The 13326-nt window shown below is 42.7% G+C and overlaps 1 protein-coding gene across 3 annotated transcripts in view; it reads right to left on the bottom strand.

Annotated features, from left to right (window-relative positions):
* The window catches only part of ROS1 (ROS proto-oncogene 1, receptor tyrosine kinase), a 259981-nt gene that overhangs the window by 165225 nt on the left and 81430 nt on the right, over positions 1-13326 (bottom strand). For all 3 annotated transcript variants that reach the window (XM_077487054.1, XM_077487055.1, XM_077487056.1), the window contains 3 exons: positions 7853-8044; positions 6781-6881; positions 210-424 (listed from right to left, as the gene is read on the bottom strand). In XM_077487054.1, coding sequence (XP_077343180.1) covers positions 210-424; positions 6781-6881; positions 7853-8044 — 508 coding nt within the window. The remainder of the gene's footprint in view (positions 1-209; positions 425-6780; positions 6882-7852; positions 8045-13326) is intronic.

The following is a 13326-nucleotide window of genomic DNA, read 5'->3' as shown; positions in this document are numbered from 1 at the left end:
CAGAACTGTGACAAATTTTGCCCTCCCTAGCTTTAGTAAATAAACCCCATTGTGATTTCCCTTGTCATGCAATTCTGTGTAAACCAGAGCTTAGCCCACTAAGCCAGGATTTTTTTTTTACTTGGGTAAATAAATAAAATAAATAATTAGGGAAACCTACAGAAAGTAGAATAGAAAGCACAGGAGCATATAGAGTATGTGAAGATTACCTGGAAATTTCTTAAGGTTTTTTCCAGCGAGTGTAAAGCCTGTAAACTCCCCAGGCTGGGAAAATGGTGTACATGTACTTTGATTAAGTTCTTGCACTGTGATGTATTTCTGCCCATTTATCCAAAATATCCGGTCACTATAGAAAATGAGGGCATGCTGGGAAACTTGAGATAAACTCCATGATGCAAATTCTGTGATTTTTACTTCATTAGATCTAAAATGGATAAAGATATGAAAGTCATAACTTAATACATGTACGGAAAATATTTATCTTATCATTGTTCTAGAAACACATGTAGGTAGGGGGCAGCATGGCACAGAGACAATAACTCACAGAGTCTGGTGCAATAAGAACTTGTTTTGAAGCAAAGCAGCAATAGCTCTCAACTAGGGATGAGCTTTGAGTTTGAGTCAAACTCATGTTCGACTTGAACATTGCCTGTTCGCCTGTTCAACGAACAGCGAACAATTTGGGGTGTTCGTGGCACATTTGAAAAGCCGTGGAACACCCTGTACAAGTCTATGAGAGAAATCTAAAGTGCTAATTCTAAAGGCTAATATGCAAGGCCATACTTTTGAAATGAACAAACTTTTCCCTCCCGGAGAAAAGTCTGCTCATTTTGAACGCGTCTCCAAGTAGCCGGGGCCAGCGAAGGAGGCGTCGCTGGCCCCGTCACCTGGTATGGAGTTAAAGGGGAAACCCTACGCCGAAAAATCAGCGTGGGGTCCCCCCCAGGTCCATAGTAGACCCTTATCCGAGCACGCTACCCGGCCGGCCAGGACAGGGGGTGGGGACGAGCGAGAACCCCCCCTCCTGAGCCTTACCAGGCCGCGTGCCCTCAACATGGGGGGGTGCCTTGGGGAAGGGGGGCCACGCGCCCCCCCCCACCCCAAAGCACCTTGTCCCCATGGGTCTGCGGGCGGGGGGCTTATCGGAATCCGTGAGCCCCCTTTAATAAGGGGGCCCCCGGATCCCGGCCCCCCACCCTATGTGAATGAGTATGGGTGGCACAATGTACCCCTACCCATTCACCTGTGGAAAAAAGTAAAAAAAATAACACAACACACAAGGGTTAAAATAGTTTATTGCACAGCTCCAGGGGTCTTCTTCCGTCTTCCGGGGTCTTCTCGCCGGACTCCTCCGCTATCTTTTGCTAGCTCTTTTTCTAGCGGAGGAGCCCGGCTTTCTTCTTCACCGCCGCCCTCTTCTTCCAACTTCAGGGGTCTTGTCCCCCTCTTCGAGGGTCTTGTCCCCCTCTTCCGTTCTTCTTGCCAGGCCACCACGCCTTCTTCTAGCTCTTTTACAGGCGGTGGCCCGTTCTTCTGTCGCCGCTGCCGCTGTCGCCATCTTCTGTTCTTCTCCTCTGGAGATGTTGCCTCGTTGCTGCCTCCGGTCACAATGGCTGGGACGCGGCGTGCGGCGACTTATATAGGGACATCACCGGATGATGTCCCCGCCCATTATGATGTCATAGTCCCAGAGGATGCTGGGACTGTGACATCATAATGGGCGGGGACATCATCCAGGGTGATGTCCCTATATAAGTCGCCGCACGCCTCGTCCCTGCCATTGTGACCGGAGGCAGCGATGAGGCAACATCTCCAGAGGGGGACAAGACCCCCGAAGTCGGAAGAAAGCCGGGCTCCTCCACTAGTAAAAGAGCTAGCAGAAGATAGCGGAGGAGTCCGGCGAGAAGACGGAAGAAGACCCCCGGAGCTGTGCAATAAACTATTTTAACCCTTGTGTGTTATGTTTTTTTTACTTTTTTTTCCCAGGTGAATGGGTAGGGGTACATTGTACCCCATACTCATTCACATAGGGTGGGGGGCTGGAATCTGGGGGCCCCCTTATTAAAGGGGGCTCATGGATTCCGATAAGCCCCCCACCCGCAGACCCCGACAACCAACGGCCAGGGTTGTCGGGAAGAGGCCCTTGTCCTCATCAACATGGGGACAAGGTGCTTGGGGTGGGGGGGCTGCGTGGCCCCCCTTCCCCAAGGCACCCCCTCATGTTGAGGGCACGCGGCCTGGTACGGCTCAGGAGGGGGTGTGCCCGCTCGCTCGTCCCCCCCTTTCCTGGCCGGCCAGGTAGCGTGCTCGCATAAGGGTCTGATATGGACCTAGGGGGGACCCCCACGCCGATTTTTCGCCATAGGGATTCCTCTTTAACTCCATACCAGGTGACGGGGCCAGCGACGCCTACTTCGCTGGCCCCGGCTACCTGGAGATGCGCTCAAAATGAGCGGACTTTCCTCCGCGTGTGTGGGCGACTCCGTTCATTTCAAAAGTACGGCGGATAGTTCGGCAGACTTAGTACGCTGTATTAGTCCGCCGCAAAATTGCCGTGTATGGGCAGGTAGCTCATTCGGAAAGTCAGCCTGACAGTCCGGCGGAAAGTCCGCCAGACTACGTCCGCCGGATAGTCTGCTACGTGTGTACGTGGCATTATTGTCCTAAAAAGTGTTTGGGGACCTGGGTCCTGCCCCAGTGGATATGTATGAATGCAAAAAAAGTTTTAAAAACTAACGTTTTTTCGGGAGCAGTGATTTTAATAATGCTTCAAGTGAAACAATAAAAGTGTAATATTCCTTTAAATTTCGTACCCGGGGTGTGTGTATAGTATGCCTGTAAAGGGGCACATGTTTCCCGTGCTTAGAACTGTCCCTGCACAAAGTGTCATTTCTGCAGGAAAAAAAAGTAATTTAAAAGCACTAGCGGCTATAATGAATCGTCGGCTCCCCGTAATACAGAGAACAGTCATTGAAAGACATTGATGAAAAAAAAAGCATGGTGTTCCCCCAAATTCAATTACCAGGCCCTTTGTGTCTGGTATGGATATTAAGGGGAACCCCACGTCAATTTTTTTTTTAAATGGCTTGGAGTTCCCCCCAAAAATCCACACCAGGCCCTTTATCCGAGCACGCAACCTGGCAGGCCGTTGGAAAAGGGGGGGCAGAGAGTGCCCCCCTCCTGAACCGTACCAGGCCACATGCCCTCAACATTGGGAGGATGCTTTGGGGGTCTATGACCCCTCAAAGCACCATGTCCCCATGTTAATGGGGACAAGAGCCTCATCCCCACAACCCTGGCCAGTGGTTGTGGGGGTCAAAAACACTGAAATTAAAATGGTTCTAAAGCCTAAACATTTTACCCTAATGTATTTTCTGCATTAGGGTAAATAATGTTTAGATTTCAATATTGCCCCCCCCCTTATACTTCACTGAATCCTCATTCGATCCAGCATTGTGCCCGTATGCAGTGGCTCTCACCTCTCCCTGTTTCAATGACTTCACTTAGTCAATGGGAGCCATTGGTTTGACTGACTCCCGCTGCTGTCAGTAAAATCTTGTGAATGAGGGAGCAGGGGCAGGGCCAATCCATGCTGTCTGTGTCTATGGGCACAGGCATTGCGGCTTGGAATTGAGCCCACAGGCATACCACGATAGAAAGTAGCTTCCTATGGTGGCAAGAGGAGGTACCAGGAGCACAGACAGAGGACCAGAGAAGAAGAGTTTCAGGGCCGTTCTGTGCATTCCATTGCACATTGCAGATCACTATACCATGTTTGTTATTTTTGGCACAATGAACAGTGAGATTCCACGAGGAATGAAGTAGAATAAAAGCGGCTTCAGCCTAACTCTTCCAAGGCTACACTTCACCAACGTATTTCGCCTTGTCCCCAGGGCTTAATCATAGACCCCATGACTAAGTCCTTTGGGTGGGGCAAAATGCATTGGCAGTATGGCCTAGGAGTAGTTGGCCTGCAACTGCTTTTACTTCACACCTAGGCTGTTCCCTGGAGTGTGGCATTTCATGTTCTTCTCCTTGTGTGTACACATGGGACGGGCTAGTTGAACTACCTGATGTGTAAATAAAACAAAATGACTGATGATTTTTAAAATATTTCTGTTTCTATAACAACCCTGCTGTGGCTCCGCCACATCGCACGTTCCACCCTCTCTTAGCCCCTTAATGACCCACAGTCTGAAAGTGTGGGACTCTGTCTGCTTTTCGAGCAAACTCAGGTCTCCATTTTTGCCTTTCCTTCCTATCTTCCATAGTCCTCTTATTTCCCTGGTGAAGAGCTTGCGAGATCATTTCGATGGTGGTCATCACACAGATTCACTCAGGTACATAATTTTCTGACCTTACATTCTTTCCCTAACTAGGCCACCCTTCAGGAATACCAACAGTCACCTAATTTGGAATTTTTCCAATACCTGCAGTTGTACCATTGGATATCGTCCTTGCGGAAATTGGACACCTTTCCATAGGCCACAACTCTCTCTGAGCACACCTGTCTTCACTCCCTAGGTACCCCCAAGCTTATTTCCCCATATAAACTCGTTGAAAAACAGACCAAAAAAGTGTTAAAATTAAAAATAATCAAGTGTTGATGAAATAAAAAACATGATTAAGAAAATTGAATAATAATAATAAGTTCTTGCTGTAACCCAATGTGAGACACACACAATATACGATAATCTTAAAGAAACAGCTGTGCTAAAACTTATAAAAAAACAAAATTATAAAGTGACATAATCTTTCCTATTTTTTGCAAAAATCTCGAAGGTTGCAAAATAGTGCAAAAAAAGTTCAATGAAACAATAATTTTCAAATATATAAACAGTCCGAAGAAGATGAAAGATAGATAGGATGATGAATCTCAGTCCATTTCAGTGACCACAAAACCACCCTTCACGCATGTAGTAGGTGCACCCAGAGGAAAGAGGTTTATCCACCACCAAATTCAGTGAGGCTTACCAGCTGCCAAGATCTCTTTTTTAAGGAGATCATACGAGCTTGCAAATAGCACGTCCCTGATCCCTTTAATAGGCTCTGCTGGTATCTCCAACTTCCATGCCCCCTTCATAAAGTGTCTCCCGTTCCACCACAATCATTTAGCAAAACAAAAAAGAGAGGCTCCCATAGCGTAACTCCATAAAATTTTAATAAAAATACAATAACGTAAAGTAACAAACTCACAAATTTCCAGCAGAGTATAAGCATATATAAAATTCACGAGCCGGCCGGCTCTCTCTTGTGACTTTTGACGAAACGACGTAGGGTGAGCGACGTGCTGACGTCACCGCATTTCCACGTTAACCAGGAAGGGCGGGCAATGTAAACAAGAGAGAGCCGGCCGCCTCGTGATTTTTATATACGCTTATACTCTGCTGGAAATTCGTGAGTTTGTTACTTTACCTTATTGTATTTTTATTAAAATAGCATTATTATTTTCTTGATCCAAGTCTGTGGGGGAGGTGCCAACACTTACCTCCTCCCCTTTCTCTTCCTCTCTTTTCTGTCTTTCTCATCTTAGTTGTTTCTAGTTAGGTTTTCCTGACTATGTAGTAACCTGCATGGCAGGTGCATAGGCAATTGATCAGTGGTATTTTTATCCGTTCTGAGACCCAAAAAATTGCCATGCTTACCATAAACTGTTGCTTGTGGATTTCAATGTCCATTCCTTAGCCCCTGCATGGGCACACTGTATGTTATATTATTTGAAACTCAGTAAAAAACTGAATAAAATATGTGTGAAATAAATTGATGATAAATGTGCAAAATACACACATATAGTTCACATATATACTCAGTAAAATGTAAGACATTGAACCAATGGCACTTCATAAAGCTATGAAAAATTTCAACCTACTAAACATAATTATTGGTATTGGTATTTATAAACATTAGGGAATAAGCGTGTATGATTTTGCCACCCTGGGGTGAGAGATGTCTGCTCCAAGCTTCTGGTGGTTTTCCCATTAAATAGGTTTCAGAAATAGTAAGTAGTATTGACAAGATTCTGAATTCTGTTTATTTTTCTCCCTGCAGCTTTTCTCATAGAGAGTACCTATGTATGGTGGTAGGTATAAAAATTATATATTTAAATGTTCGTCACTCAACAGACTTGCCATGAAGTCTGCCAGATGGTTGTAGGTTAAATTTTGTTTTATGCTGAACCTGTGTGCACAAGACCTTTGTTAACCTTTTTTTTTGGGTGAATAAATGTGAGTTAAAAGGCCTGAAGTAGATACTACTGCATAGACTGATTTGAGTTCAGAGATAATGCCTCACAATATAAAGTACAGCTTATAATATATATATAATAGAAGGGCTTTTTAGGCAGGCCCTCTATTGTGTATGAATAAAATCAGAAACATTGTGCTCATCAGTTTTTTCTTGCACAATTAGACATACTCACACATTTTTTGTGTCTAGGACTGCATAGTGTCAAGGAAATCATGGTGCTTAAAATACTGAAATTCCCACTGCCAATGTCTCTTCCACTGAATTTACCATATGTATCTCCTGCCCTAATATTTATAATATGTTAAGGCACCTATAGGCTCATTATGAGGATCCAGGAGTAGATCTGTCCAGAAGTTACAGAAGTCTGCACCTTCTGTGTGAAGTTGTCATGGATTAATAGACTGCCCTCTGAGGTATTGGCTTACCCGAGCAGCACTGCAGTACAAAAGAGAATATTAAAGTAATTAAAGCCAATCAATGGCTATGGCTAATGGTGTAAAAGACGATGTAAGAAGAGAAATTGTAAGCATTTACCCATCTTTTTGTAGATTTGTCCTGTACAAGTTTATAATGAGTCCATCCTTTACAAGCCAGTAAAGCCATCCATGTTTAAAGTCCAACGCCAGTGCCACAACCTGGTAAACATAACATTTGTGTATTTACAGATAGATACTGTAGGATGAATTATTATTTCTGAATGATGACAAATCAACAAGCTTACATCATGTTTATACCTCTCAAAAAAAAATATATATATATAATATATTGCATCTTACAAATACTTAAATGTGGTGGCTGCATTTGTTTTGTTTTTTTAGGGTTTTTTTTTTTTTCCTTTATTTGAACCTAGCGATTCAGACAGTAAAAGGGAGCTAGCTACCTTAGGGTAGCTCTATTCTATGGAGGATCGATGAACAGCACCACTGTCAGTCTGGAAAGTGTCCTTAAATCCAGACTATGGAAAACTCTATATATAAAACTATACCATATTAATGTACAGAAAATACACATCTGATGTTCAATAAAGATTTATTGGAAGTTGTAAAACAGTTATTCGATATTTATAATCTAATTTGAAATGAGCTTCTGAAATAGTTTTTTTTGTTTTTGTCATGTGACTGGCAGAGCACCAATCAGGGCTGTCCAGACACAGACTCACACCATAGAGAACATACATTAGCACAGTAAAAACAAAACGAAAAAAAATAAATAAATACAGTGCCAATATCTGTATGTATATGGTGTAAGTGAATGAATTATGGCAATTAACACTTCTCTGTTTAGTATTACTTTAATAGCCATAATCCATAATAACCTCACTTGGCAATTACCTTCAGTTTTTATAAACTTTTGTTACTTTCACACATTTTCTTTAAACATTTCGTATTTTACCTAAGCTTACTAGGGTTATAATCATCCCTGTTCATTCGGCTCCATACACACAAGAGTCAATGGCAGAATTTCAAGTGTGCTCCCTAAGGCCTGATAAGCTCTCCGGACACCATGGGAGATAATGTGTATAGAGATCAATACATACGAGCATTCAGTAGCACATTGGCAAGAATTCATAAATCAAATGTTCTGCTTCCCTTAATCTTTCACTCACTTGAGTACTGGAAAACACAGTAAGGTTTTGAATGATAAGATGCTCCTGCCCATTCAGTCTGCAGGTCTCCACTGTGTAATCCGTTGTCCAATACAGAAAAGCATTGACCGAGTCCACTGTCACATCAGTAATGAGACGCCTTCCAACATGAACTTCTTCAGTAAAAAAAGTCCTTATAGATGTTCTGAGAATCTGTTGATCAATAAAGAGGCTGAATACATTTTTAAAAATTACCTTTACATTTTATGTATGCCTGCTCACATGTAGGCATTGATTCGCAGCAATAAGTTGAATATATCAGGTAAAAAAAAATACATATATAATGCAATGAAATGACCCGCAATAAATATTTTTTTTTTCCTACGATGTGAAAGCACAAATGAGCTCTCCCCCTGCTTGAGATCAATTATAGAAGATTCTACAACCACATATCTGTAGTGTAGTGTAGTGATACCCAAACATATCTGTAGTGAAAGCTACTTGTTACATTTATATATAAATTTGATAAGGTATAATTATAAGGTAACCAGTAAGCTTTCAGCTTTCTCTGTCTGTTGGTAGCAAAGGTTCAGCCCTCTCAAAGTGATCTTCTAGTTTTAGGTAATTGCTAGATAACAGAAGGCAGACTCAGCCTACTAGACTACACCTAATGTATAATTTGAATATCACTCTTAGGTGGATTGACCCTAAAGCACCTGCCACAAGTTTGAGCCCCCATTCACACCTATGCAAATTAGATGTCCGTTTCCCTGCATCTAATTCGCATAGCAGGAGAATGTGACTGGCTCCCTATGGAGCCGTTTCACATATCTCCAGGGCGGCTGCGGAGCGCACTGCACAAATACGCTGTGCATCTTTGGCTCAGTTTCAGGGCCGAATTCAAGCATAGAATCTGCCCTGATCCATCCCTGAAACTGAGAACAAGGACGCACAGCGCTCCTCTGCGATGAGCAGCATGCTATAGCGTGAACCCGGCCTAAATGCAATCTCTTTGTCACGAATGGAAGGCATGGGCTGCCTCAAGGTGCAGAGTCTAAAAATGTGCTGTGTTCCTGTTTTTTGTGACCAAAAGCCATATGGACTTTGGGCACCACTCCAAACAGTGGTAGTGTGATACTCTGGTGACTCATATTTATTGTAGGTGTCAGCATTAGGAGAGCCCATCCCATGTGTTCACACATGGGGAAGAAGAACATGAAATGGCACACTCTAGAGAACAGCCTAGGTGTGAAGTAAAAGCGGCTGCAGCCCAACTCCTCTTAGGCCATACCACAAATGCATTTTGCCCCACCCACAGGACTTAGTCATGGAGTCTATGACTAAGCCCTGTGGACAAGGCGAAATGCGTTAGTAAATGTAGCCTGGGAGGAGTCAGGCTGAAGCCGCTTTTATTCCATTTAATTCCTGGGCTGTTTCCTGGAGCGCTGTGTTATCTTATATCTGCGCCTTGAAGTAAAACTTTTTTCAGGCTGTGGACATTCAAATATTTCTCAATTCTCATCAGAAGTAAATACGCTTTAAAACAAGTCCTTTGACTTCTGTTGACTGTTGTAGCTCCAAACACTGTTAATAAATGTATCTTCAACTTTAATAAAATAAGTAGCAAGGTTGTTCAAATCAGGGCTTAGCATTCTGCTACTCTCTTCTTCCTGTGGACCTTTACATTAAGTTGTATGTTTACATTAGAGGTTAGAAGACTGGAACGGTAAGGTAAGAAGACTGGAAGGCTACTAAGTCCAGTCATATATGGTTCGAATCTCAGCTGGCTCAGCTGAATCTACCAAGTTGATCAATTTGGGTACAACCAGCCTGCCGGATTCTCTTATGATTATTGCTAGCGGCTGCTATAGCCACTAGCAATAATCCGTGTCTTCTCTCAGCGGGGATGGCTTCCCCTGCTCCCCCACCTTCACTAGGAGAAGACAATTGCCCGGCAGGAGGGATTCCAGCATCAGCCCTATCTGTGTTAATGGGGGAATCAAGCAAATTTCTTTCCTGCAACCCATGGTTGCAGAAAAGAAATTTTCTCCATGTATGCTTGGCCTAATGCTGCATATACACGACCGGACTTTCCAGTAGAAAAGGTCCGACAGAATCATTTCACCGGATATTCCGATTGTGTGTGGGCTTCAGCTTTTGTGGGCTTCAGCTTTTGTGGGCTTTTGTCTGTATGCTAGTCCAATGGACCAAATACGACGCAAGGGCATCGCATTCTAAATGAACGGACTTTGGTGTGATCGTGTGTAGGCAAGTCTGTTCGGTCGGAACTCCATCGGAAACTCCATCGAAAGGACCGTCGGAGTTTATTCTGATGGAAAGTCACTGCAAGGAGTAGACATCAGGGTGGGCTGCTAAATTTAAAGTGTTTCTGCTGTAAACATTGATTCCTGGTTCACACTGATGAGATTAGACGTGCAAATTCGGTTCATTCCGAATTAGTTTTTTGTTAAAATTCAGCATATTCGTTAGTTCGGAAACATCTGAATTAACAAAAGAGCACATTTTTCCAAAAACACATTTTCTAAAAGAACGAAAATACGAAATTTGAAAATACAAAAGCATGAAAATCCCAAAATAAGAACGAAAATTTGAAAGAACAAAAAGCATTCTTTTATAATTAAATTATTAGGTTTATTAACTGCTATGAACGTTTTTGTTATTATTAATTCATAATACATAATAATAATAAAAACTATAATAATAGTTATAAACTATTTAATTATAGGTATTGGAATTTCCTTTCAAATTTGTCTGTTAGTGAACATAACCAATATGAATTTATCTAAATTTCCAAATTATCGAAATAACGAATACCGCATCTATACGTATGGAACGTAACAAGTTAAAATTTTTCCGAATTTATGAATTGATTCGAAATAACAAAATATCGATCATAATGAATGATACAACAAAGGAAGAAAACAAACAAAACGAATTTAACTAAAAAAAACAAATTTTTCGGCAGTGCACATGTCTAGATGAAATGCAGGAAACACAAGATTCACTGCTTTTTCCCGTATCGCATTGTAATCACATTGTGTTCATCTGAAATCTGCTGTAGTTGTCAATAAAAGTTAATGACACCCCAAACGCAAGTCGCAGAACGAAGTGCGTTTGCCTGAATCAGATTGCATAGGTTAGAACCCCCATGCGATCTGATTCTAATACAGCTAAAAAAAAGGGTGCGGATAGTGCGGATGCAGTGCAATTTGAGCCATACAAAATAAATTACTAAAATTGCACCGCACAGACATCACATGTTATTTGCATGGGAATATGGTGCGATGTGGCGCATCGCAGCAGAGTGAACCCAGGCCGAGGACGAGGAGAAATGACTCCACAGTTCCTGCAGTTACATAGATCAACTAGGAATTGTTTTGAGGCTTATTTACTTCTTGTTATAAATATGTAAATATTTGAATTTGATGTTACACTTTTAGCCTTCGTTCACATTGGAGTGACTTGCATGTGATTTTACAGGTCAAATTGCATGAGAAGTCGTACCCTATTGCCAGCAATCGCACTGTTCAAATCGGTGCGACGTCAACTTTGCAGTGCTGCACTGCTTTGAAAAAGTATTTCCTATACTACTTATGGCTATTTCGGGTGCGATTTGTATAGATATCTGTGCATGAAGCCACACAGATGTCTTCCAAGGCGCACTGGAAGTCGCACTGACATGTAGCTTTGAAATTGAGCAATTTCAGATGAAGTTGCGCGATTTCAAAACCGCAATCAATGTGAATGAGGGCTAAACAAAAAACTATGGCCATTATAAATATGAAAACATGCAAAGTGTATCCTGTTTAACCATTAGGCGTCCACGCTATAGCCAAAAAACGGCTGCAGCCCAGACGCCAATTGCCGGGAGGCCGTCCCTGGACGTCCTCCTGTTTACTTCCATGTTGCGTGCTCCCGGGGAAGCCAGTCACAGATCGCTGTAAACGGCCAATCACAGCGGCCGTTTACAGTGCGATCGGCTTGCCCAATGAGAGATGACCTCATATGTAAACATGTCTCCAGTGTGCCACCTGTCAGTGCCATCTGTCCCCAGTACCACCTGTCAGTGCCATCTGTCCCCAGTGCCACCTGTCCCCAGTGCCTGCTGTCAGTGCCATTTGCCCCAGTGCCACCTGTCAGTGCCATCTGTCCCCAGTGCCACGTATAAGTGCATCTGTCATATGTGCCACGTATAAGTGCAGTCTGTCATCAGTGCCACGTGTCATCAGTGCCACATAGTGCCATCTGTCGTCAGTGCCATATCAGTCTCACGTGTCATCAGTGCCACATATTACAGCCACCTGTCATCAGTGCCACGTATCAGTGCATCTGTCATCAGTGCCACCTGTCAGTGTCACGTGCCATCTGTTATCAGTGTCACGTGTCATCAATGCCATGTATCAGTGCCATCTGTCATCAGTGTCACGTGTCAGTGCCACGTATTAGTGCCATCTGTCATCAGTGCCATGTATTAGTGCCACGTGTCGTCAGTGCCACGTATTAGTGCCACGTGTCATCAGTGCCACATATTAGTGACATCTGTCATCAGTGTCACGTGTCATCAGTGCCACGTATTAGTGGCATCTGTCATCAGTGCCACATCAATGTCACGCATCATCAGTGCCACGTATTAGTGCCATCTGTCATCAGTGCCATGTCAGTGTCCCTGTCCTGGTCCTCTAGGGCCTTCAAAAGTGTAATAGTTAGTCAACAAGTTAGATGTGTAATTTATGCTCGTAGAACATCCAATGGTGCTCCCTGCATGTTCAGAGCACTGAAAGCTGAAAATTGGTCTGGTCACGAGGGGGTTTTAAGTGCCCAGTTATCAAGTGGTTAATAAACTGTGTGAAGATTATATAATTATACGTCAGAACAAACATTCAATATTAACAAAATTCAGAATTTCTGATCAAATACAATACATAGGAAAGCTATACCAAAATTGAATTTCCTATAACAGACTGTTTTATTCTCTCTAAATAGATTATTTATAAAATTCAATAAAATTGAATGGCTTTATCACTAAAACCGATCATGTTAGCAAGTACTTTTGTTGTAACTTCCTTATCATCTAAGCCAATAAAGGCAAGGCATGGGAAATGTCAGAATGTATTATTACTAGACATGTGATGACTGTCACTGTAATAAAAGACATACACTGAAGTGTGTCACTGGAGCTTGGCACAGGTTTACACAACGTAGGAGGGTCGGAGTGCACAAAGAAAATGTAGACACACCTTTTTTTTTTCATTCAGCGATTGCCATTTGACAAATACAAAATATAGATAGCAGGTTAACATTCTGAAATATGTAGTTCTATTAACAGCTGTTTAATAATATTGGTGGCTCATTTTATATATGACATTTATAAATGTAGGAAGCAATGGGGCCTTTAAATATTTACACTTTTAATAGTTTTCCTTACCTTTTTCCTATTGAGGGGAGGAGAGTCCTGCCTGTTCCTGCTACATGGC

This window comes from Lithobates pipiens, unplaced genomic scaffold, assembly GCF_037356315.1.
Source record: "Lithobates pipiens isolate NorthernLeopardFrog02 unplaced genomic scaffold, aLitPip1_a1.2 Scaffold_18, whole genome shotgun sequence".
Taxonomy (NCBI): domain Eukaryota; kingdom Metazoa; phylum Chordata; class Amphibia; order Anura; family Ranidae; genus Lithobates; species Lithobates pipiens.
Note: the sequence above shows the minus strand (reverse complement) of the source record. Positions and strands in the feature narration are given on the sequence as shown.